The sequence below is a fragment of the Rhea pennata genome, chromosome 3 (genome assembly GCF_028389875.1).
Source record: "Rhea pennata isolate bPtePen1 chromosome 3, bPtePen1.pri, whole genome shotgun sequence".
Lineage (NCBI taxonomy): Eukaryota > Metazoa > Chordata > Aves > Rheiformes > Rheidae > Rhea > Rhea pennata.
The window spans coordinates 26,375,359-26,402,986 of record NC_084665.1 but is presented as its reverse complement, the minus strand read 5'-3'; the positions used below and the strand labels follow the sequence as shown (position 1 = coordinate 26,402,986).

The following is a 27,628-nucleotide window of genomic DNA, read 5'->3' as shown; positions in this document are numbered from 1 at the left end:
AATCCACACAAGGCAATCACATGCCCTTAAGAAGCTGCTAAATTGCAAGACTACTGCTGAAACAAATTGTCAAAGAGGAGAGAAATTTGCCCGATAAGCACAGAGATAAGAAAAAAAAAAAAAACAAAAAAAAACCCAAATTTTAGGTTATTCTCCTCTTGAGAATTAAGAGAGGGAAAAAAGAAAGAAAAGAAAAAAGAAAAAAAAAAGATAACTAATCCTTTTGGAGGCCAAAAAGTGTTTCCATTAGTCATTCCAGGTATTACACTAAGCCTCCAGGTCCAATCAAGCAATTCTAGGTTGAAAGCCAACGGGAATTTTGACAGGCTAAAGAATAATACTACATTCTCTTGTCTGTATTTCAAATATACCTGTTCCCAGGAGTTGGATGCAGGATGAGAGATCTAATATATACACCTTAGCTGTCCACAGATTTCTAGAGAAGAGACTATTAACAGTCATGGCAGCCAGGCACGTGAATACAAGTTGAGAATTACATTTTAGTCTTTAATAAAGACAATCTAGTTATAAGACCTATAGGTCAATATGTCTTACTACTGAAAACAGACAAAGGGAATAAAAAACAGAAAACTACTCCTTCCCTCCCCCTCTCCTCCAAACTATAAGCTAAACATCCCAAACAATACCAGTAAGGAAAAACATGCAGCACCCTGGACAATGCAATTTTGCTATGGGACAGTCTTTGAGGTCTTTGGTCTGTGAACACTCCCTTTTTAACATTCCTCACTGGAGTACTCAGTATACAGTTTCAGAGCTACTGTCCTTTCCATGCTTATTTATGATTATCTTCTGGGCTATATAATATTAACATAATTCAAAAGTAAAATAGATTTTAGGAATGCAATATGATTCACTTAAATCCTACTAATTCCTTCAAAAATATTTAAGTTGGGTTTTATTATTATTTTATTATTTATCAGTAGAGAAAATTAGAAACATTGTTTTTATGTGTACATATAAAAAAATTAAGAGTTGTTTCAAGATATGTTCAACTCCTGTAGTTTCCTCAGTATTTAAGACCAGGATACATTTTTATCCACTGTCAAATCTGAAAATCTTAGCTAAATTAAGGTATTTCAATCCTCAGGTGAAGTAAGTGCATATCCAAAGAAACAGAAAGTCTAAGATACCAGCAATATACATGACTGTAACTGCATGGAATCACTTATGAAGCACTAAAATGATCTTAGCAGGAGATTACACTCCAAACTCTGGAGAAAGGCAGAATCTGACAGGGGAAAATTCCTTCCTTACCCATTTTGTTGAAAACCCATGTTGCCTCAAGCAACAGATCAGCCAGGCATCTAGCCATGACACTTTCTGATGTAAGTACAGGTTCTCATGAATGTGCTCTACCCAGCCTTAGGAGATTGTCTCCACTTCTAAGAATACCTAGCTACATTGTGCTTAGGAAGTCAGGTTAAATTTGAAAGCTGAAGCAATGATTACCATTGGCTTAAAGCAAAACTGGAAGTATTATGAATGCCTCAAGTCATCCACATTTGATCATTAGCTCCCCCCTTCCCCAGGTCAAGAATTTATCAAAGAACCTAGATGAAAGTGCATCTCAATAATTAAGACAAAATGATGATGTAGCTGCCATCTGTCTGCATAAGCTTTTCCATCATTTGACTAAATTCTTAGCAATAGGCTCAAGACGGATATCCAGCTGAGTTTTTGTTTTGTTTTAAAAAAATCTGCCACTATGTGAAAAAGATATCTGAACTGTTTTCCATTACCAGTGTGTAAGTAGGCATACTGATCAAGGTACTGCTTTGTTTATTGAGAAATGCTTAAGAGATTTAATTCAGGCCCTCGTCATAGAAGTATTTTCTAGATTCTTAGTTACACAGCTTCAAGTCTTGGCACTAGAAAGAGAATGCAGGACTTGAGATAGCTGCCCTACTTCTATTGAACAGTCAGCTTTTAATACACCAAGGATCAGATTAGCATCCATTAGCTACAGCAATGCACAGAAATAATTGAAATTGTTATCTGTAACACCTTTTCTCACTCCTCTCTGGGTACTCTGACTCTTTGACTTACAAAAAAAAATTTGTTCTTGTTTCCCAAATACATGTTGCCTATGGGGATTAAAAATACATGAAAACCCCCGAAGAATAACCCCACCACAGAAACCACATAACCTGTAACACTGTACTGACTTAAATGGGCAATTTAGTAGAAGGTTCAGAGTCTTTCCTGATCAACACATAGAATCATAGATCAGTAAGGTTGGAAGGGACCTCTGGAGATCATCTAGTCCAACCCCCCTGCTCAGCAGGGTCACTTGCAGCATGTTAGACAGGGTTGCAGCCAGGCAGGCCTTGAAGATCTCCAGAGGAAGAGACTCCACAACCTCTCTGGGAAACCTGTGCCAGTGCTCCGTCACTCTCACAGGGAAGAAATTCCCCCTCACGGTCAGGCAGAACTTCCTGTGCTTCAGTTTCTGCCCATTGCCTCTTGTCCTGTCGCATGGGACAACTGAAAAGAGTTTGTCCCTGTCCCCTTGACACCCTCCCTTCAGGTACTTGTACACGTAGATAAGATCCCCCCTCAGTCTTCTCTTCCCCAGGCTGAAGAGACCCAGCTCTCGCAGCCGTTCCTCACAGGGCAGGTGCTCCAGCCCTCCGATCATCTTTGTAGCCCTGCGCTGGACTCTCTCCAGTAGCTCCATGTCTCTCTTGTACTGGGGAAAACAGAACTGAAAGCAGTACTCAAGATGAGGCCTCACCAGGGCTGAGTAGAGGGGCAGGATCACATCCCTTGACCTGCTGGATAATCTGCAAATGAGCCAGCATGAGAATTTCTTCAGAATTTGTTAGAAATTCAGGTACTTACACAGGAAGCCTCCTTCCTATACAAGTTAATTGCCAATAAATATAATTTTGTATTGTCCACAAGACTGGAAAGTTTCCCTGGAATAACAGTTTCACTCAGCTAAGAGGCCTTTAGCAAAAAAAACCCAGCAACCTGTCCACGTAGCACAATCTGAATGTTAAGCATCTCTTGAAGCTTGACTTCATAAGTTACATATACTTAAAATCTTCGCTACAGAACACTTTCTTTTTTAATATTCTGAATGGATGCAGTTGAGCATCTTGTATATTCCTTGACAGACAGGTAAACCTGTAATCTGATGTCCTTGCAGTATGGCTGATCAATAGTCAAATTGCTCTAATGAAGATGACACAGTAACACCCACTGTAGTATTTGACCACTGCTGACAGAAGATGGGAGATGTATATACTTTGCTCACTGCTGTCACTGTAATTCTAATATGACTGAATTAGGCCTAGTATATCGTCTACAGAAAGGCATAATCCTATACATGCTTTCTACAAAACATAACTAGGGCAGGGAAGTTGGGAAGTGAGAAAGGGAGGCAGGCAACAGGGGGATGAGTTGTACCCAGAATTTGGTTTTAACTTTCAGTCATTATTTGCCTGATCCAAATTCAAAGAGCTCTATGGCCCTGTCAGATCAGGTGAACAATCTTGTTCTTCGGGGAAGGAAAAGTTTTCTGAACTGATTCTTACAGCAAAACTAGTTCTATCTTACTGCTTTACAGCCAACTAAGTCTTAGGCCAGGGCTTTCCCTGTGTATGTTTTTTTCTACTAGTTTTTTCACAAGTTTAACTATGCACTACGAACTTTTTAACGACTTACAGGAGAAGCCTGCTCTGCAATGTGGCAATTTCATTTCAGTTTTGGAACACTGCCACCACAGGTTTCTGCAAAGTAGTAGTCAATAACAGAGCAAGAAACAAATACTCAGTTATGCAAGATTAAAAAAAAATAATAAAAAAAAATTGCTCTTTTAGTCTGGAGCTTTTTACCTTCTTTTTTTGCGTTACAATAAAAGTGGTTTTGTGATTAAGACATTGGTCTGGGATCTTAATAAATAAATAAATAAAACACACAACCACAAACAATTCTGTTTTCAAATCCGACAGACTGCATGTGCCACATTACATAAATCATCTCTTTCTGTAGCTCTATAAGTACATATACACACAAATAAATTTATATCTAACTATATAACCATTAAAATGGGGACTCCATAGCCAGATCAAAGGAAAGTGGTAATTTCTCCCTCCTGTACAAAATAAAGATCCAATTTAAGAAGGATGTTGGTGAATTTTTAAAAATATTTTTGTGAGACTTTTCACTTCCTTCCTGAAGCCCCATCACCTCTTCTGTTTAGGATTAAAATCTGACTAAAACATTATGAAATCTATCATGATCACTTCCAATTATTTTCTGTCACACTGTCAAGCCAAGAAGAAAGTTGACTTCTTAAGCAACCATTAGGGGAAAATACAATGAAATCAATTCTTCAGCTAGCTATGCTAAAGAAATAACTCATTATCATATTCTCTACATATAAAAAAGCAGGTTTCACAAACTCCAGCCAGCTTCTGCAGTGAATCCACTTTAAACAGCAGCATATTAGAAACTTGCTGATAAAATCACAATGAAAATTTCCTCTCCAGTGACAGCGATTAAACCATTTACAAACTGTTAAGCTTGTAAGAAGTGCCATCTTTCCTCCTACATTCAAGTAGTTCTTTCTTTCAAGCAGAGTGATTAGAACTAGGTAAGGGACGTGTTATGTGATCTACTGCATGAGAGTCCAGAGTTCAGCCCTTCGTACCTCCAAGCTAGCATGAAAGCAGCACATTTCCAAACTGATTCTGAATCAATTTCTAGTACTGTTACTCATGGTAAAATTCTCTTTCAAGTTATCCTCTAAAAGTACCAATTAGAATTACAAAATTGGTAAAAGAGTACACAAGATTACAAAGCTTTGGTATTTAATAAGTTCCTTTAAACACAAAGTAAAAACTGAATCACAACATGCAAATTAACTTTCTTCTTAAAAAAGAAGAACATTCTGAAACACAGATAAATGAAGAAGATTCAAAAGAGTAACATTTTCTATACCATCCAAGGAAGTTATTGCTCCCACTAGTGAAGTTCTGCTTCTTTTAAGTATGGACATCCCTCCAGCCTGTCTTCTTTCTTTACAGCTGCATATGAAGTGTGCTTTCACTTTGTTCCTTTCACATTAACGTAACAAACAGTGCTAAGGAACTGTAAAAATATAGATACAGATACACCACGCAAATACTAGACCTTGCTATTAAAATATGTCAGAAAAATCTCTGGATATTCCTGCCAGTTCTTTCACATTGAGAGATACGGACCTAGCATCCCACTTGGCTCTGCGTTAACTAGCCAACTTGTTAACAGATGTCCTGTGAGCCTAACATTAAAACCCACATGCTGCAGAAAAAGAAAGTACAAAAAGTACTAGTCACAAAGTTCTTCAGTCTCCCTTGCTAGCTAAGTTTGTGGAGCCTGCTGCAACTAGCTTGTAAACAGAGGTGAATAGATGAGGTTCTAATAGAAAAGTGTAACTCCAGATCTGAAATTAGTTACTTCTGCAACTTTAAAAAGTAACAAAGTGGCATCTGAGACTTTCTTAGAAGAACATTAAAAGCATAAGCCTGGGGGGAGGGGGCAGGGAAGAAAAAACAGCATCCCCCCCCAAAAAAATGATCCCATCAACTCTTGCAAGATAGAGTCATGTCCAAGAACTAAAACCGTGAGTATGCTGTTCTTTGCTGTTGCTGCTGTGATGGTGGCTGTCCTTGTTGTTGCTGGAGACGAACTTGCTGGGAGTATGGATCCTCAAGAGATTTAACAAAAATAGTTGTTTTAGGCCCCGTCTTCCAAACAATACCATTTGAATCTATTACAGAGGACTCTACTGTAATGTTATGGGTGCCAAGTATCACAAAGTTTAACAAAAATTGAGTGCTGAAGTAGTCATTGTGTGGTTCCACCCTCTGTTCCATTTCATTGGTCATGTTGTCAATAGGAATCTGAGAACACAGAGGGTTAAAATGTCATTTTATATAACTTCTTTTAACGGGTTATCTGCTCTCCAGTCAGAGAAAGATTGTTATCCTCAATTTTCCTAAACCAATGCACATGAACCAGTCTTGACCTATTTATCACTGATGATTGTGATGTGTATCTACTAACAGAAGCAAGATAGCCAGCACCAAGTTTTTTTTTTTTTTTCATTGAGTAATCTAAGTCTAGACTAACATTAGACACTTCTAGTCATGTTATGCCTTTAGAAGTAACCGAGTTTTAAAAACAAAAGAAACTCTCACAAAAAAAAAAACCCAGGCCTTTCATTAGATATCACGTTAGCAGAACCTGAACTTCAGACATGCCATCTTTGATAAAACTTTATTTGAATTTACTATGCATCTCCTCAGGTGCTATTTATTTTGCCTGAGTTCCACAAACAAACAGAAAAACTTGACACAATTAAAAAGTTCTGGGGGCTAGGCAGTAGGGAACAACCTACTTCTGCCTTTTTCTTGAGAGTTCCTTTGCTGTATACTAGGTTGAATTTTTCTGATCTCAAGTAGATTCCTACTGACTTGTTCTTATCATAAAATTCTTTTTTGTTTGGTATAAAAGTTGCTGCTGAAAAGGTGCATCAGCGTACAGCTGGCATCAAAATCCCAGATCCCTTCCATGCCCTAAGCCTAGCTCCCACTGGTGCCTGAATGTCGGCTCTCAAGAGTGAGAGGATTACAGAACCATCCATTCATTTCAAGCTGAGAATTCTGCTAATCTATAAAGCCAAATAAAAGAGCAGGAGAATACAGCAAGAAAGCTTCGGACACTGTCTGGCTCTATACTACCCATACCTTATAGTCTTGTCCGGATTTGCTCTGCAGCACTGAAGATACGTTTAAACAGACAGACTGGATTTTACGGAAGAGGCCTGGTTTAGAGCCATGCTGAACCACTCCTTCCACCTTTAAAGCCAATTGCTGATTGTTCTGTACTGCAATAGGCTCTGCAGGATTCCTTGGAGATGGGGATAGAGCAAGCTGTAATACAGAAAACCAGACAAAAATGTAATCCTAGGCCTTCTGAAAAGCAAAGGCAATTCACACATGAAAGGAAACAGTTCTTTCCACAGAGGGGTTTAGTATGGAAACTAGCAGATGGAAACACAGAACTTAAAGCTGAGACTCATCCCTATAACAGTTAATAAGGACATCAGCAGTACCAGACATGGTCTTTACATCTGTTTCATTAGTATACACTTTTGAAAGGAATGAACAGTCTTCTATAAAATATAGACGGGTAAGCTCCAAACATATTAAGCTGAACAAAGTAGTAAAATGTATACGCGTTTAAAATCTTAAAGACTCTCACTTCTCCCAGAAAAACAGAGCACTTGAGTTCATGGAGAAGTCTCCTATTCCACACCCCCTGCCCCCGAAGATCACATATAGCCATTCTCACCCTCCCGACTGACAGTTATTACAATTCTCTTCCAAGATAGTAAATGTTTTTCTAAAAAAAAAAAAAAAAGGAAAAGAAAAAACAATACAAACTGAAAAAAATGCTTTCCCACAACTAGAACGTTATCTAACTTTGTAAACGCCAAATCAAGAGAATCCAGAGTCGGTCAGTTTTTTACCTTTAAAGCTCTTCAGTCAAACTAAATCCTATTTGCTTGTCCAAGTCACAGAGTTGATAATAACAGTTAATAATAACAGTTCTTAATAACCTTATGTACCTATTATTCTAGCTGGTCCACACAGGCAAACCCAAGTGCTATTTGCAGTTAAGTGCCTTCACTAAAGATGCCCATCTTTGTGCCTTTAGCAAGGCTGTATCAACCTTTGATCATGAAGTAAAGATTCTATGAATGGAAATTTTAAACCACATTCGAGCAGTACTTACCTTAATGCTTGTAGATTGCAGTTTTTGAAAAAAGTATCTTTGAAATGAAAGGGGTACTTTCAGCAAGGCAATGACAGCACTGCATAGACAAGCTGTATGCTGTAATAAATGGAGGAAAACCAAATGAGAAATCTTTTATAGCACAAAAAAAAAGACATTCTTGAAGCACTAAAACTGCAGTAATTTCCACTGAAAGACTGGAAATACATAGTCATGAGATAAGAGCCACTATAATGAGAGACTACTTTAAGCCTATCTGTTTATTTTCTACCCTTTAAGAAAAAAATATTCTGCTCTGCAAAGAACCAGGCAGCTATGGAAAAGCCCAAATCATTCCTGCTTTAGTCTAGTATGTTGTTAAAATTATCAGAGCAGTACCTGCTAACCCACACCATCTTCCTCCTCCTCAAACCACAAAAACATCCAAAAAAACAATCAAAAAAAAAAAAAAAAAAAAAAAAAAAAAAAAAAAAACAACACTCTCCTTCTCAAAAAAAGTGAACAAGACTGGCATCCATCACTGCTTACAATGATTTAATTTTAAGCCTTTTGTCTATTTTTCCTTCCGTACTATGGCATACCTTCTTTGCTTGGATGAAAAAAAGTCAACACCATTGCAGTCAAGGAGCTGCACTGGTATGGAACCTGCGATGCTAAGTTTACAGGGTTTTACATAAGTCATTTTCTACACAATTTGGAATTGGTAAGGACTGCTGAATTTGAGAACAGGGCAAATAGAATAGTTCATATGTTATGGGTATCATCAATTTCCATCAGAATGGTCTTCAGCTTTACAATGTCCACTAACAGTAAAAGAAGACATCATACTAGCACTGTAAAAGGAGAACATTATCAGCTTACTGTTTGCATTCAGTACACTTTACATTATGTTGTCTGATGACCTGCATAGATAGGAGAAACACTATACACACAGATTACTACACTGTCAACAGCTCAGAAACTGAAGCGAGGCTAGTGCTGGACTCTCCAGCACTGCACGTTCCGGGATAGAATTCCTTTGTAACAGCAAAAACTAACAGAATACATTTCACTTCTGTTGAACCTAAGTGCGGCAAGAGATCTGACAGAGACTTGATATTACTTTTAGGTATCTTGACCTTTTTCAGCATCTGCTATATTCTCAGTGTCAGGATTTTTAAACATTACTTTTCACCAGACCAGTAAAGTTACTGATTTTTACGGATTTCGTATGTGTTTTTTTCTGTGTGTGTGTTTTTTTGTTAAGTATCAAAGTCTTCTTAGAGACTACTTGTGCTTTTAACAGGTTATGTCAATTAGCCAAAACGTGGTCTTCGGTTTCTTGACCGCAATGGATATATGGAGGTGGTCAGTATCTGGAACCTTCATCTATACCCTTAAAAGCTGTTACTTGCCAAGTAAGATACAGGAGCATATTTCCTGTTGAGGGATTCCACTTCCTCCAATACATGGTTAAATACAGACATCATTCTTCTTTCATATTCACTCTCAACATGTGCTGTTCCATTTGAACTATATTCTTGGAAACTAGAAAATAAAATACATTTGTTATATCTAGCATACTCCCCCCAACACAGAGATGTTCACTCTCAAACATGCCCAAGACCATCCTCTATTACAGCTTTAGATCCACTAAGAAATAACTCTTTTTTTTAAACTGTTTACTCTGTTTCTCTATTTTTCCACTGTAAGACTTGTTCTTTACGTTTAAATCCTTCTTTACATGCTCTGTCATGCTCTCTTGCACTTGAAGCAGTGAGAGAGACCTGCTTAATTGCCCTAGCTTTTATTTATCTGCAGTTTATAATGTTTTAAAAAGTCTCACGACTCATGAGAATACCAGCTAGAGCAAGCTCTAAAATTTAGATTTCCTAGCTCACAATCACGTGCTTTGAAAAAAATGTTACCTCCTAGACACCCAACTTTTTGAAGATCTACAGCTTCATATTTTTTACAGCTGTGGTTAATACACCTTCTACGATGCTTAATTCATAAGGAGTAGAGCAGAGTCTCTTGGGATGTCCACTTCTACTCACAATCACAAAAACAGACATTTAAGGAGATGACTAGCTGTATTATCTTCCATTTAATCTCAATCTGGAAGTTTCAAAGACTGACTCAACTCACAGTTGCTTCAAAGTGATTTTTGTTAAGGGGCAAAAGTTATTGTTACCAAAGTGGGTGGATTTACATTAAAAGATTAATTTAATCTAACAGATATATTACCAGAACTCTGAAGGAAACTAATGTGCACATGATAGCACAGAACAGTGGATACAACAGTTAACATAGAATGACACAAATTAAAATAGTAATAGATAAATAAAAAATAGCAATAGATAATGAACAGTAATAAATAAAATTTTCTGATCTCTTAAGAGATTAGAAAGCTGCTTTTATCTTTGATGCAAATCAGTATTTAAGACAAGTCCACCATATCTCTCTCAAGAGCACAATGAGTAGAAAGAGTAGAACCTGAAAGACAATCCCTACCCTGCCAGCTACAACACAGGTACTCAAGCTTGCCCAGAGTAACACTGCAAGGGTCCCTTGAGATATTTTCTGAATGCCCAGGCTTGAAGCTCCAACTCTTTGAGAATAAATAAAAAACAAAAGAGCAGAAAGTTAAATATCAAACCTACCTTGCAGATTCTGGATCCAAGATCAGGGCTTCTATTGCATGTGAAATCAACAGGCAGCTTTGCTGTTGTCTGACATTAACATTAAAGATTTAAAAGACTTATACTTGGTACCTAAAACAGGAGATCTGATACTTCATTACTGACCATTTTCCTTAGTTCTCTAGTTTTCATAAAGTAATCCTACAGTCACTATTCCTTTAGTAAGTACAGGACAAGAACTACAAGAATCCCAAACTTTCTGAACAAGTTAGGACTCAAAACTCCCAATAGCATAAAGTAATTTGAAATAATAGCACAGTAATACTTATTTCTAAATATGTTTTAGGCAGTTCGTATCTGATTTTTATGTTATTAATTGCTTCAGTATTACTTTTTGTCAGCCTTCATAGAAAATAGGATGGTTAAGCTTCATTCTGCCTGCACAAGAAGGAAAAGGGAAGTAGACAAAGTCTGAACTTTTGAAAGGATACAATTCTACATTCCTTAGAGTTGCTGAGTCTGCATCAAAAGATGACTGATACAGATCTCCGTAACGTGTAGCCAAGTTCCGAAATTCCTCCATTGAGAGTTTCATCTACAGAGACGATATTACTAGTCAAGAAACAAAAAAAAAACAAACGTGCCACCTCCCCCTGCCTAACCATGCTATAACCTACAAAACTGAGGGAATAAGACAATATACCTGGCAGAATATGTACAATTCCTACTTCTTCACACAAACAAAATGCACCAGAGCTACACAGACTTATGCATGCTTTAAATCGCTATTTTTCCTATAACAAAACATAAATATACCCCTTATGGGTTTAACTCACTCTGTCCTCCCCTCCCTGCCTCCCCCCCCCCGTGAATGGAACTGCTCTGTCTTTCAAAGACTGCCCACAATCCCTTCTTGAAGGATACATGCACTTCAGGAGCAGACTGCTGTGGTATTCCGTACTGTCATACCAAGTCAGCTGTCAACACTTACCAAAAGAATATATATGTGTGTGTGTATGTATATATATATATATATATATATATGTATGTATGTATGTATGTTGCAGTACAATCTTTAAGTACATCTTCTTCCTTCTAACTAGCGTAATCACAGTATCTGAGGTGTTCCAAAGCAAGATGGAAAAGTTTTGCTTGTTTGAGTGTTCTAAGTGGGTTACTACATGCATACCTTTAGAAACTCTGTGTGCATGAATACGCACAAAAACATGTGCATACACAAAACGTCAAAACAAGGTCTGCTACAGATATATATATTCACAGCCACAATAGAAAAACAAGGCCTACTATTTAGCAAAACAATTTACTGCCACTTTTCACTTGCTATCAGAGATGAATTTTGTTTCTCAGCAGGTATGCCAGAACCAAAACAAAAAAAGTGGAACAACTTTCACTGTGAGAGTGATGGAGCACTGGACCAGGTTGCCCAGAGAGGCTGTGGAGTCTCCTTCTCTGGAGATATTCAGGGCCTGCCTGGAGGCAACCCTGACTAACATGCTCTAGGTGACCCTGCTGAGCAGGGAGGTTGGACTAGATGATCTCCAGAGGTCCCTTCCAACCTTACTGATTCTATGATTCTATGAACAAATACATGCCTGGTTAGAGATGCGCCCACATCTTTGGAGATCATTTCCTGAGGTCATAGCAATTGTTGTGGCAATAGCTGGTGGTGGACTTGTTTTGAGGCTGTTGCAGGTACAAATGAGTTGAGAAAACGCTTGCAGAAGGTCAATCCTGAGTTTCACAAACCCACACTGAAAGCTCAAAGGATTAAGTGGCGTACTGGCAGCCTGAAACACAGTAATAAGAATGTCTGGAGTGGAGGTCAAAAACAAGCATAGTAAAATATTTTTGCAACATCATTGAACTGTCTCAGACAACAGAACTCTTCAATTCTAAAAGTCATTTTTAAAAACAAAACAAAAAAAAACTCAAGAAACACCTAGCATGTTCTCCATTTAAATTATACTCAATACAAAGGACATAGAAGTTGAAGTAATTACTAAGCTGTATTTCAAGTGCATCAGCCTTAAAACAAATGACACTAGGTACTACAACAAAATGAAGGCACCTATTTCCTCTTTTTCCCAAGGCCAACTCATCAGGTTTCAAATGCCAGTAGCCCAGACATTCCTCACCATAAGAGAGAGCATACTGAATTGCTGGACAGACAGAAATAGAAGGATTGAAAAGGGGATTCTCTGTATTAGCCAGAAGAGAAAGAATTGGCTGAAGTGAAGTAATCTGCATCAAGCAGAAGGGATAAAAACCTTTGACTTTCCTGGAGCTGTGAAATGGACAGGAACATTACAAAGGCAATGAACTCTGCATTTGATGATGGCAGAGACACAGTTCAGTGACAACTGAAAAAAATTAAACAACAGAATGCCAAGAGGGAAGATATGCTGCTATTTCACAGGACTGTAATGTCTAAATAACTGTGTTTCCTAAGAGCTTATCTCATTCGCATAAGCATCTGTGACAGCTTGAGACACTCAGGAGGGGAAAAACACTAGTCAAGCCAAAATTAATTACTTATTTTTTCTTATACTGACACTTCCCTTGAAAAACCTCTCTCTGCCAATCCCAGAAAAGCCAACCCTACTAGGACCTGCTGTTACTCACAGAACTGGTGCATGATATACTTACGCACATAATTCTCATTTCTCATCAGGAAAGGGCACTTCTGGAGATAAGAAGTTATAATCCTTCTCCAAAACCCTACCAAGAGCCATTTTTTTCCTGGTGTGAAAGCAAACAAGTTTATCTCAAAACATCGCATGTCATCTGAGAACTACCCTGCTATTGACTAAAGTGAGGAAACAGCCAACTACAATCATTTTAATTAAACTACTGAGCTAGATTTCAACCTAAGAAATGAGACTATTTCATCACTTGAGCTATTCAGTCCCTCTTACCACTTTGCTTTCCTTTCTCTAAGGGTATATATATTAAAAAAAAAAAAAAAAAAAAAAAAAAAAAACGGAAATCGTTTAAAAGTTTATTCTGGAAGGGTCGTTTCAAAAATCCTCTGTGGAAAGGACCTCATTGTACTGCAACTGCTCTACAGAGACTACACGCTTTATAATATAAAGAGTCAGTACTTTATATCAGAAAATCCAGACTCTTTTAGTAGCACAAATTGAGTGGATTCTTGTAAATGAAAATGCAAGCTTGCCTCATTAATCTTGCAATTTACGTTATCTTCTACCCATACAGCCATGGACAATAAATGAGCTGCTATACTTTGTGTGTAAACAACAGAAACTTCTTCAGCTTAATTAAATTCTTCAAGTAACACCACCTTTAACAGCATATTTAGAGTGAGTGCTACTTAATGCTCTGTTCAAGTTCTGTGTCGTCTCTAGATCACCTATAGTGAAAAACAGGCATAAAGCTTCCAATAAGATACAAGTTCTGGGCCAGAAAAATTGTAGTCCCTATCTCAAAACCTTTGGTAACTATACAAAGAAGCATATAGTAAGATGGATGGGAACTGTGGCTGATACATTACATAAGAGAGGTTGTGTGAGTGGGAGGGTGTCATAAAGTGTGACTTTTTTCAAGTGGTGTAACTCACAGGAAAGAATATTTTGCATACAGCAATGCAAGAAGGATGTATACTAGGAAGAAATTGAGTAACTTTCTGACCAGATGAGATACCGTCTGCACATTTCATCACCGCTAAGCTGAGCTGAAAGAACAGCTGCAGCAGATTACCTGGCACAGTATTTCCAGCTTCAGAGTGGATAACTACATAAGCTTTGTCACATGTACAAACGGTCTGCAGTGCAGGTTAGGCTCTGCAGTACTTACAGTGCTGACTCATGCTCTACAGTGAAGCCGAGGCAATGGCAAAGTTGACTGTAAAAGGGAAGAGAGAAGGCAGAAGTCTTGAGCGTTATCATGCACCCCCTAAGATACTTTGCTTCTCTTTGAAATACTGAGTTCTCTAGATGCAAGCAGTTGTCTCCTTTTACAGCAGAGACAAACAAGGTTAGGAATTTGTCCAGAGTGATGCAACAAGTCAGCAACAGTCTACAGTAAAACCCAGTTTTGTCTTCTCCGTTCCCCTGAAATCTGTACTTACTTCTCTAGACCACAACAGCCCACAGGGAAGTGCTTTTCTGGATGCAATACCAATGCAATATACAGGATGTGAAGTCAGCGTAAGAGATGACGACAGTAATACTTCAACAGGGGGAAAAAAAGAGACTATGGAAAGGCTAATTAAATTACTGAATCACAAAATGACCTATTCAAGCAAATTATTTTTCTGCCTATATTAAATATTAACATCTAATCAGATGGGTTTCCCCTCCCCTAGTCCTTTAGATGTTAAGAGAAATCTTGACATGTTGAATTAAAAGCCTTATTCACTCAGCCAACAAATTGAAGACAAATACTTCAGGAATGATGGAGTTTTCTCTCAAAGGATAAAGGCATGAAGTTCATGGCCTTCCTGCTGATTCAAGGCAGTTTATTAACAAACACTAATACATGAACTGTCTTGACACTGACAATCTTGGCAATGGCAAAAAAGCAAGCAGCTTCACTCACAAGACATACAAAAATCCACATATAAAGTCTGTTTATGGAAACAAAAATAAGAAAGGAAATATTCTGTAAAGCTGGATCATCTCTCGTTAAGAAGCAATTTCATCATGAGAACTGAAGACCCATGTTCATTACTGCCTTGCTCTCCCTTCTCTTCATCCCTCCCCCATAATTTCTAGCTAATTTCACAACTTTAGATAAGGAGAAACTATTTCCTTAAAGAAGGTACCACCTGAATTCTGCTGACCTGAAGAGATTGACTTGTCCTCCCTCCCCCTACTGAACTGGTGTTGCCTTATATTAGTTAGGATTCCTTAAGATCATATTGTCAAATACAAGGCAACAATAATTCAGTAGGGGGAGGGAGCACAATTCAATCCTTCTCCACATCTCAAAAAACTAGCAGCCAGTTTAGACAAATTCCCAAAGTTTTGTTTAGACAAAATCTAGTGACAACACTTAGATGGTCAAGACAAAGAGTGGAAAAAATTAAATATCATAATTAAAAAAAATTGGCAAATACCACCATTCAACTAGTGAAAGGAGGAAGCGAAAATGAAAAAAGGAAAAAAAAAAAAAACACACCAGAAGAGAGATCTAGCAAGTCATACTTATGTATCTTAGCCACAGGATATTCTTTCTGAAGATGCTATGGATTACAATTAGCTTTCCCTTGTAATTCTTTCAAAAAGTCCAGCAGAAGCCAGACAAACTTCAAAAGGTTGAGTGGTTTAAGAACAGAAACTGATCAACTCTGCTATAGTATACAGACTCAAAGTAGAAGATCTGTGCTAACCGTCAGTGATGCTATTCCCTTATGATAGGATTTTAAAGCTTCAGCAATGCAGGAAAGTGCTGAACTATAGTTGTCCTCTTGTAAACCTGTCAGACACTGCTCTGCATGGGAGAACTCCTTCAAACTGTTCAGCCAGAAGTAGAAGTGTTCTGAAGCCACCTGAGTCAGCAGGCTTTGATAAAGTTCCCTGGCCATGTCATGGTTGCCCTGTAATGACATGAAGGTTTGGAAAAGGGGACAAAAAAGAAGGCTGTGGGTTTCTAAGTAACACATACAAGTAAGAGAACAACCCTAGAAATAAGTAAAAGCACAGAGGCTTATGCCATAGACATAGCAGCCTGTTTAAAGTTTATTGACACAACACAGCCCAATAAGGTGAGAAACAAATATAGAAGTTTGCATTTATTTTTGCTCAAAACACAGGACATAGATAAAAGCATCTCCACAGTAACATTAGGTTGGACACTACCCAATGAGGCCAGAGCTTAAAAACAGGAGCTCTGTTGGAGTTACCAACATAACAGTATGCTCCGATCTCTCTGCAATGTGTACCTTCCCTGTCTGAAATTACCCCAGTGTCTTGTGCTATAAAACCTACACAATTCCAACACCAGCTGCAACTTTACTGGAAGGGAAAGAACAACAGTATCTTTTACTTCCTTTCTTCACATTGAAGAAGAGAAGTTCATAGCAAGAGGAGCAAGAGGGCTGGTATAACCTCCCAAAGATCAGTCAGTTAAAACAGATCAGGCACATGTTCAAAAAACAACGCCTCCCCCCGCCCCCCCCCAAAAAAAAAATTATTGCTTTCTTCCTTCTCAAATACTTCAAAAAGACAAATGGCTAGAGAAGTCATCCTAATGGAAAGACTGCCCTTGAAAGGCATTTAACTGAATTAGCATTTATCTGAATCAAGGAATTAAGACAGAAAATGATATATTTCTTTCCCCATTGGTTTCCTCCCTCTGAGCTCTGCTTTTTTCTTACTTCCTTCTGTTCAAAGAAATCACTAGGCTTCCTTTCACCAGACCAAACCAGGTACTTTCACTTACCATTCTGGAAGCCTGCCTGGCTATCCTGTAGGCTGTCCATCCATTAGAGGTATTCTCAAGCTGCTGTTTGATAACAGTTTTGATTTCTGGAGATAAAGCTTTCTGACTGGAAACAAATATCACCGTGGCAAGAGAGACCTAATGAAGAGCAGAGGGGTGAGAAGGAAGATTGTAATGCAAGGAGGAAAAAAAAATATCTGTTTCCTAAACTATCAAAAATGATCTGCTTGATTTTGGTCTTGAAACTTTATTGAAGACTAAATGTATATTTTAATGGAAAAAAAAGTTCTTAGTCATATCTTTTAAATATTTATGGCAACTCAAGTATTTCCTGTAGATTAAAGTCAGACTTTCATTTAAGGAATCTTTATTGCTGCCCTTAACTGGTATTTTTGAACACTCCAAACTGAACTAACAGCGAACTTATCATTTCTTTCTTAAAATTTAAATTCGTTTCCAAATAGACACAAGAGCATTTTTATCTCTTACACTATATTAAAAGTCATGGGAGACTATATATAAATTGAGATATTAACTGCCATTTTGTTTTTCTAGAAGGATTACTTCTGCAGAATACCCCAATAATTTCAATAGTTAGGTTTGTCTAAACAGTGCCATCTGCTGGAAAATTTGATGGAGTATATTACACAGTTCATCTATACGAGCTATGAGATTTTGATGTTGAATACTAGCATACATAATTAAAAGTTAAAGCAATACTCAAAATAAAGCTGTAGTCTGACACATCAACTTGCACAAAACAAACAGCTTAACTACCTTTCTGAATAAAAGGCATCTACAGTACTTTCCACAGACTTTATTTTTTAAGGGTAATTCAACAGAATAAGGAGGTCTTACCAAGAGTTCTTGTTTTTTATCTGTGGCAGCTCGTCCAATGACTTTATAGAGGTCCATTAGGTCTCCTAGCATCCCATCTGCTAAGACAGGCAGCTGCATGGCAATAGCTGCTAAGCAGTGGCACATGAGAATCCGAGCAGCATCCTGGGCACTGTGCAACTGGGTCAACAGGGATTCAACCACTGACTGGCTCAGGTGGGGACGACACTTGACCAACTTCACCATACAAGTCAATGTGATCTGTAATTCACATATATCAAGACACAACAAACATAAGGTCTACCTAAAACACTCAAAACAAAAAACCCAGAGACACCTAACTGAAAGTATGATTACAGAAATACGGTATTTTCAGAAGCATGTACTGTACAAAAGATGAGATCTTCTAAGAGCTCAGGCCCCTGTCCCTGAGCTCACAGCACAAAAACATATCACAAACTCAAGAGACGGTACTCTTCTTTCTCGTATTAACCTTTACATATAAATAACTGGTTAACATTACTTTGACAGCTTATGGAGTAAAATGAAACAGTAACAGTTCATAAAAGCATTGTATCCATGTACATTGTGTCCTCATCTCCAAAAATGAGGTTTCTCCCAAGATTCTCTTAGGCTTCAAAAATAGTTCCATCTCATTTTCAAGTCCATGTCCTACTACAACTGTTCCTCTAACTGGAAGCTGTCTCTCCTTTTCCCCCCTGTAACAATCAGCTTATTCTACAACTCCTGAGCAGAGTTGTGTTACAGCTGTGCTCAGTTCCTCTACGACTCTGAACTCCTATTACTTCCAGAGAATAGAATAATCTTGGTTTCTGTCCTGACAGTACACTATGCTTCCATCAAAAAGGAACTGGTGCAGAGTGTTCTTTCTGCTACGTAAGCTGTTACTTTAACTTCAAGCTGTGCTAATGAAAAATAGCATTACTGTCACCTTTAAGGTTGCTTGAGCTCCTGGACTGTCATCTTGACTACAAAGAACAAGAAGGGACTCTAATCCAAAAACTGCATCTTGCTCCAAAGGCAGGAGATCTAATGAAAAGAAACAGATTAAGTAAGTCCTGTCTTACAGTTTCTGATCTTACTCAATGTAATGCTTGCACTGGTGTTGCAGTGATGACAGACATTTCCTAGCACTTCTAGCTTACCTTATTTTGTTTAGAATCAATTCTGACATTCTGTGTCTCAGGGAACTACTCTATCATCATGCCAACTGTGACATTTTTAGATTGTGCATAAAACCCTGGGCTGAGACTTTCAAATGACACATTACTCTTTTCAACAAGTTTTGTGCCAAAAGTTCTCAGAGGCAAGGCACTAGTCTACAGCAAAGGTAAGACAAGCGTTTATTTAGCAGGCATTCTACTATGCCCATTAATTTTCTCTAAATTAGAAGATGAGGGGATCTTCACAATCATTCATGAAATCCGAGAGAATATTTTCTAGTTGATTACAGTCCCCATCCCCCCTAACCTATGGGAGGATCACGGTAGCACAGGAAGAGTTTGCATGTAAGATTAGTTAACATGTGCTAAGTGCATAAGCCTGACTGTAGACAACCCCATTCCACTGTTTTTGCTTTCAGTTACCTTTTTCCTGACAAGAGGCTGATATATTGGTCAGAATTCTCACTCCATGAGCTGCAATGCCACGGTTATTATGGTAACAGCATTCTTGTGCTAGTTTTACTAAATCAAATGATCTTGCAGTTGTAGCAGCTGTTCCTAAATAAGGACAAGACGAATGGGAACAGGAAACAGCACAGTCAATTATACTACAAAATCTTTTCAAGCACAATTCCGCACAAAATCTACATCAACTTGTTTTTTTTAATTTCCTATATCTTCATCCTATCCTCTAACACAGATACATACACACACACATCTTCTATATACTTGAATCTCCCTTCTTTCTTGAGCAACCCACACTATACAAGTTAGACATGAGAAAGCATATGCAGATCTAAAGCCTGATATTTCAAGGGCTTGGAGATCTTAAGATTATATCCGATTAAGAAAAGATAGCGAGCATATTAACAATTAAGATGTGCCAGAATGACTGAAGAGAACGTACTAGTTTTCTTCATTTCTGCAGTCCATATAGATGGGCTTATCATACTCATTAAGGAATCTGGCTTTCAGAAGAAAAACAAAACTGAAACAGTTTTATCAACATCTTAAAAATGTAAGGAGCAGGACTTCAAAATGTCTACTTTATTTCTCCAGGATACACTCACAAGGCAGAAGGTTCACCTGCCACTGAAACAGGTCATTCCCACAGAAGTGTTACATGGCTTCATTGTGCCAGGGTAACATAGCAGCTCACCCTCATGCCATAAAGCTTCCGCTACATAGCTGCATTTATTCATGCTCAAAAATAATGCACATCCACAGTTTCAAAGCACCTTAAGCAGAAATACACATTTGCCATTCAGGAAGCATTAAAATTTCCCCATTTTATAAACAAAAGTTGAAAACTCAAAGGTAAACAAAACTTTCACATAGCAAATTACACTCCCTCTCCTCTCCCGCCTCCCCCCCCCCCAAAAAAATGGAAATAGAATGTTAGACTATGATTATTCTTCATGATACAAAATATCATTTCAAGTTGACACACAATGAACACAATCCAACTCTCAGCCAGTGTTCCTGAATTCAAAAATACTTTAGAAATATATCATAGTGTTTAAATTCAAGCTAGTATAAGTAGATAGCCAATCTATCAGAAAAAAAAGCTAGAGATAGTAACTTCATATAGTTTTCTTACCTGGAGCACTGCTGAAGTACTGTTTAATGGCAATGGTCCCTGATAATGTGGAAAGAACAGACAGCATGCCCAGTTTCAAGCTGTCATAAGGAGTGTGAAGAGCAGATTCACAGAGTGCCTAAAGATCAGAAGAAGGGAGAAGACACGAAGCGAGGAAGCATCATAAGCTATCTGTATGTAAAGGTTTAGTTGCATTTGCCTGTGAGAAGTTTTGAGAATCAAATTCTTACCACAGAAAACACTATACCGAATAAGTTAAAAGTTGTTACTTGAAGAATCAGTTTTAGTAGACTGAAGACATGGCTTGCCAGAAAAGTGACAGTGGGTCCTGTACATTAGCAAACACCCAGTAAGTTATTTATTGGTTAAAAATAACAGCAAAAAAAAATTGATCAGGTCTCATTGATCAAATGCTGCAAAAGCTTTTAAGACAGTTCTCCAGTCTACTAAAGGCATATCGAGTATTCTGCTCTATCTTCTGTGGTCCCATAGAGTCACAAAGACCCTACTGAATATGAGAAAATAAATTAGAGACAAAGTCCAAACTACTTTTGTCCTTTTCAGTACACCTTTCTGGATGACTTACTTTGCAAATCCCTTACAGACACTCTCAATGTTACAAGAGAACACTAACACATACTCAATATTGTAAAAGGAATGAGAATATTCAGTTCTGATGCTTACTATCTTGAATGAGCCTGTCAGATAGAAAAAAAATATTTTCTTACTGTAAACACGCCTACTACATTAGATTTGAAAAATCTTTTAACTGAGAAAAGGCATATTTTCAGTAATATTTGGCTAGTTAGAGTAACCTAACTTAAGGATATGGAGATGCGTATTATTCCCTCCTTAATCTCCCCAACTTGTTCTTTTAGAAAAGAATTCTACAACTCATCAAAGTTTTACAATAAAATTTAGCTTAAAAATGTGTAAACCTGAATATTTTCTCTACTCCATGTATGCGGTGTCTTATTGGCCAATAACTTTAAGTCTTGGATTGCAAGTCTCTTCACAGCCTTCCTGGGGTCATTCTTCAAGTATTGCAACAAAAGCTGGACCTATAACAAGATAAATTCATTGCTTAAGAGAAGGAGATGCTACTAGAAGGAAGTCTTTCCAAAAGCACTCGTGAAGAAATTTTAGGCATACTCAGCCATGCAAGTGAAAACAGTTGACTGCCATCATTCTGCTCTCCTTGTTCATGTACTCTTCTCTGCTCATGAACCTCATGACCTAACAGACAGTTAAGAAAGCTGATTCAGCTCTCTTAACTAGCAAAAATACTATAAAGCAACCCCAAGAAGCTGTGTAAACAGTTTATACTACCCTGATTAGGCTACTAGCAAGTATATAGAGCATTCATGGGATTTGAACTTAGGTGTATGCACAATCTGCGCTCAACATGGATAGAATCATAGAATGGTAAGGTTGGAAGGGACCTCTGGAGATCGTCTAGTCCAACCCTCAGCGTAGTCCATACGGGGATTGAACCTGCAACCTTGGCATTAGTGGCACCACGCTCTAACCAACTGAGCTACAGCAACTCAAACACATTGTATATGCCTCAGTAGCTGCCAAAAACAACACAAACCATTTATCTTGAATAAAGTAGTACTTAAAAACATCTCCTCTATTGTGTTCATTTCCTGTAGATTTCCAGGGATGGAACAGTGAGCATACGTGAGAGATCAGGAACACATTAGCTTTGGTTTTGTCCTCCATCCCCACTCTCGCTACATCACTTAAAAGCAGCATAGGCTGCTCCAGAAATAAAACCTACAGCTCAATGCCTACTGCCATTAAAAAGTACATCAAGTGTTTCAATGCTGTTTTGGTTGGCTTAGATTCAGTACTATCAAAAGCATCCTTTGAAAACAAGAAATCACTTGTACCAAGAAGTTTCAGACAGATCGATCCTGTTAGTCTAACAGTAACAGACACCAATCTTGTAGAACTATGGAAGGCTGAAGAAAGGCCAATAGATTTTCATGACTACTTTGCAAGGGTAAGTTTGATGAATCACAAGTGTAAGAGTGTCCTGATTTGCTGTACAAATCATGCCCACAAAGTACATTATCAAAACATAAAAGCATTATATTTTTCCATTGTACTTTCTCAGAACTTGATTTATAGTCCTGAATTATAGCAATAGATTCATATTTCTCTGAGTTCTTTAAAAACTATATTTTTAAATGCACTCTACACTGTTGAAATATTCATCTGTCTGCATGCAAGGAAGGTGAAAGGCACTCCCACCACCCAACAGCAGTGAGAAGTGAAGCCTGGGTTTTTCAGGCAAGATGAAAAGTTTTCAGACTACAAAAAAGTAGGGATGTTTCCTTTCCTAAATGCTAGCTGATTTTCAAGAAAGACTGGGTATAAGGTACAAATGAGGATTCAGATGTTTGATGGGATTTTCTGGAAATGAGACGAGAGAGAGCAAAATATGAACGTAGCAGCAGTTTTTAGGGTACTCTTTCTCTATAACACATAGAGGTGACCAGCCTAGCACATCCATCTCAATTTACTTCCAATATCATCTAGGATATGTTTTTTTAAACTTGTTTTGTACTTTAAGTTGAAGGAATGCATTTAAGAATTACCTGTTTAGGAATATCAACCAAAGAGGAAGCAGCAAGCAGAGTAAATGTGTGCAGAGTAACAATGACCATCTTGGTAGAAGGGTATGATGTTACAAGCTGCTGAAGCAGCTGCCGGGAGCTGGAGGCCAGGCTAGCATCATGATGCATGTGCTGTAGAATAGGGATCAACTTCAATTTCAAGTCCACAGGTGTGGCTAAGCCTGTAATATGAAAGAAGATGCAGCCAAAGCATTAGCCCTTTGTGCTGGCTTTTGGCAGACACTGAGACATACCATATGCCTATGTTGCTATCACTGTTGACTGCAGATTGTGCAGACTCCTGATTTAGTTTCAAATAACCTTAACACTACCTAGCAGCATAACCACAGTAGTAACAAGTGCTTTCAGAGGTCCCTGGGAAGGCAGCTATTTGCTATGCTGCAGGTAATACCCCTATTAACTCATCTGAAGCCACCATATAAGAACCAGACATTGGATTACTTGTTAGCTCATTTAATTTCAAAACTGGAATCATTTGAGGATAAGGGCAACAGTACTCTGGTAGTATTTACATATAAATAATGAAGAATTTTCAAATAAATTAAAGCTTTTCCTTTTATCATTCAATATACACATATACCTTGAATCATCTCACTGATCTTGTTACATATTCCTGCAGCAAAATCCCTGTAGAGAAAAGAAAGTATCAACTGAAATGAAAATCAAATAGACCATCAAACATTACTTACTGATTTTTTTTTTTAAACAAAGAATGTTTGCAAAGACTTAAAGTATTTTAGAAATGCAGGATGTGGGCATGATCAAGTGATAGAAGGGGAACTTTTTCAAATGTGATGACATCACAAACCAATATATTTAATTTCCTATTACATAATTTCTGTATAATAATTTTTGATAGTCTTAAAGTCCGCCCTTCCACTTGCCCTTCCTGTATTTGTGAACTCTTTAATAGTACTTCAGAAAAAAAAATCTGTTAATTTGAATTCAGGTTTCCTACAATACCTTTGTTGTACTTAAGTAAATGCTTTCCTACAAATGACATCACCAACACTACAGGAGAAAATACTAGGTTTTGTGAATGATGGTGTCAATGGAGTTTCCATTCTCCATAATATGAAAAACTGAAGAATTTACATCTTACTTTGATTGTGCAGAAAAGTTAGCAGCAGCAAATATAGCAGCTTCAACTTCCACATTATCATGGGAATCCAAACTCTGTCGAATACTGTGATGGGCATTCTTCCTTTCTGGAATTATAGATGCCATGCTGCCTAACATCCTACAGAAATAAATCACAGCAGAATCAGGAAGCACAGTGATTACAAAGATATGTAAGATGAAACTAGGAATGTAAAAGACTTTGTTTGTATATAAATAAATGCTCTTTCATGTCTATGCCAGAGATAAGTGAGTAACAATAACAGGCATATAACTAAAATTAACAAATATTGCCATATGGCTTCTGTTAGTGATTTAATAAAACTAATTGTATGTTAGTACAATAACTGCAGCTTGAATGGGCATAGTGAAAAAAGTTTTATCACCAAGCGTTATTATAGAATTAAGAGTGTAATTTGGTGCTGGGAACACTGAGTATTTTTAAGGTGCTTTTAAGTTCAAGCTCTGATATCAGTATGACAGATTTAATGCTAGAATGTACTAATGGCTATTTTCATACACACATGAAGTATACCTTATGAGACTTAAGATCATAAATTGAGTAGTCTCAAGGGATAAAAGAGCATTTAGAGAGTTGTTTCCAACCTTTCTACCCATCTTCCCACTAAGACTGCAGAAGTAGATAACTGGCAAATATCTACAAAGTCAGATATGTTAACCACGGTAAGAAAACAATGTTTTCAGAGTACTACCATAACCAAGTAAGCAAATATCAAACTTTCATCACTTGTTTCTAAGATAATTTGCTGATCCACAATAAGGTTGTTACTGGTAATGATGTAATCCTTTTTGTGTAACCGCTAAAAAAAAGGAATAAATCAAAGTACCTATACTTTTATTAAGAATACCTCGGAAACATCTTTCAAATAGTCAGAATCAAGTATAATCCAATTAAAATCAGAATGGATACAGACCTTTGACTGATGACAATTTTAGCAAGATTTATACATTTATACACAGCTATTTAGCAATAAAATTCCTGCCCAGACACAAAGTTTTGTTTTAACCAACTCTTCTTTTGACATGCTCCTTACTGACACTACTCAAGGAGGACAAAACTGATCAACTAAAGATTTTTATACTGTTGAACCAACAACCACTTTAACCTGTGTTTCACTTGATGTATCTTGTGAATTGATGAACAATTGAAACATATTTGCAAACTGAGCAGATTCCTGAGGCTTCTGCCAGTCTGTCAACGCAGCCTTTCACACTACTCAGCAGGCATAATCTTATTTTGGAATACAGAGCGGAAACTATAAGAAAAACTATAGATGCACTACAGTCATATATTTCTGAGACACTAGAACATCAAAGCATAATCTCAAATAATCATGTTAGAAAAAGGAAATGGATGTACAAGCTAATTAAAAAAAAAAAAAAACACCTCTCCACTGTTAGTGGATTAATCATCTCTTTTATAAATACATACCGGAGTGTAATGGCCCGAGCAACTGGATCATTGCTATGAATTACTGAGAAAATTCTTTTCACAAACTCATCCACATTTAGGATCTTCTCTAAGTGCTTCTCACTCTGCTGGGTAACTTTGAGCACACACAGCCTCAGGAAGTTGTTTCTATTAGAAAACACATGCTTATATTTTTCAAATTGTATTATGATAGAAATTCAAAAAAAAAAAAAAACCTAATTGTACTTTAAGCAAGCAAAATGATTACTAAAGATACTTCAGTTAATTAAGAAGATGTCTCTAGAGAAAACTATATTAGCCTTCTGAAATATACTAAGAAGAGAATATTAACACACTATTTCTGTTTTACAGAACAATTAGGATCAAATTTAGGCCTGTCTTCCAAGGAAATTAACCTGTTGATATCAATGAAAATATGCTCACATGTACACTGTGTTGTATGCTAGAAAAGTGCATCAAGAATCAAGACATGAAGTCTAACCACCTTTGGCAGGTGTGAGTGAATTTCTTTTCCTTCTTCTTGGTTTAACCTTATAAATCTCTGTTAAATGAATTGAAAAGCAAATTTCTAAAATAACAATATATGATTTTTTAAAGTTATTACAAAGTAGTTCTAATTCTGCTATATGCATCATTCAGGCCTCAGGCACTTGGAAAACCTATACACTGGTCTTTGCTATTCACATCATAGCAAAGCAATTTCCAGACTTGAACGTTCATTTATTTATTACTTTTGATTTGAAATATCCTTACAGGGATGTATTTGCATCATTGAACTTAAACAAGTTAGCAAGTGAAGAGATGAATCTTCAGTTCAGGACAAATGGCAGGAAAAAAAAATGTGTCTCTGCTCACAGCTGCTTAAGTCACTAAGGATGGTGCAGATAAGCTTCAAGCAAGTGCACCCAGTCCTCCAGAGAAGAGGTATTGGTGTGTTATTGTCAAGGAAGCAGAAAAAAACCAAAGCTGCCCAGACTGCAGTGCAGCAAGACCTCAGGATACAATATATTACCACAGGCCAGAGATTTGAAGCATTACAAACCGACTGATACTACTTACCCAACTCTGAAAACATCAGCTAGCTTTAGGAAAGCAGAATTAATGAGAATAGGGAATGGATATTTCTGGAAGAGCCTGGGAAAACGAACGACAGCTTCGCACTGCTCCCCAAGTTTGCCAGATCTGAGGCCTGTGTGAGACAACAGTAATTACTGCGGAGACCGGGGCTCTTCCACGCCCGTTGGAGGTAAAGCGCTACGGAAGGGAGCTCCCGGGACCCGCCCTCGAGGGAGATCGGAGGGAACCGCCGGCGGCCACGAAGAACGGGCGCCAACGGCGCCAACGGCCGCCGCACGTGCCGGCCGTCACGTGACGGGTAGCCCCGCCCCGCGCGCCCCCGGCCCCGCCGGGCGGGTCCGCCTCCCGGGAGGCGACACCAGCCCCCCTCACCGCCCCCCCGCGGCCGCACCTTTGTCGAGCTCCATGAGGGCGGAGTTGGCGTCCAGCTCCTGCTCCCCGTAGCCCGCATCGGCCAGGAAGGACTTGGCGCTGGCAGCCATAGCGACCCCCCCACCCCCACCCCCGCAGCCTCCCCAGCCGGCCGCCAGCAGCGCGCCGCCCGCCCCTACCCACACCGCCCCTGCCACCGCGCACGCGCAGTCACCCTCCCGCCGCTTCAGCTCGGAGGCGCCTGAGCAATGGCGGCATGTCTTGTGCGCAGGCGCCGCACGGAGAGCGCGGCACCGGGGGCACGGCACTGCGCGTGCGCGCCCCCAACGGCCGCACCGGCCGCGGCCACGCCGGGCGGCTTCCTCCCCGGGAGCCGCCGAAGGCGGGAGGGGGGCGTGGCCTCGCGGCCCGGCCCCTCCACGCCGCCCAATGAGAGGCGGCGGGGCGGGGCGCCGCGTGCTCCGGCTGCCCAATGAGGGGGCGAGGCG

General features: G+C 38.5%; 1 protein-coding gene across 2 annotated transcripts; it reads right to left on the bottom strand.

Annotated features, from left to right (window-relative positions):
* Nucleotides 1-4,819: 4,819 nt before the first annotated feature.
* On the bottom strand, nt 4,820-27,250 carry INTS7 (integrator complex subunit 7). Of its 2 annotated transcripts, XM_062573577.1 has the most exons (20): nt 27,160-27,250; nt 26,751-26,880; nt 25,692-25,838; nt 24,222-24,359; nt 23,700-23,746; nt 23,081-23,280; nt 21,413-21,535; nt 20,475-20,592; nt 19,298-19,432; nt 18,643-18,740; nt 17,712-17,951; nt 16,854-16,991; nt 15,802-16,008; nt 12,044-12,238; nt 10,922-11,025; nt 10,452-10,520; nt 9,204-9,336; nt 7,810-7,908; nt 6,759-6,944; nt 4,820-5,912 (listed from the first exon to the last, which is right to left on the bottom strand). In XM_062573577.1, exons 1-20 carry the CDS (start codon nt 27,248-27,250, stop codon nt 5,625-5,627), a joined length of 2,886 nt encoding a protein of 961 aa, XP_062429561.1. In that variant the 3' UTR covers nt 4,820-5,624. The 2 variants fall into 2 exon arrangements, with proteins under 2 accessions (XP_062429561.1, XP_062429562.1); XM_062573578.1 differs by lacking the exon at nt 15,802-16,008.
* Nucleotides 27,251-27,628: the final 378 nt, after the last annotated feature.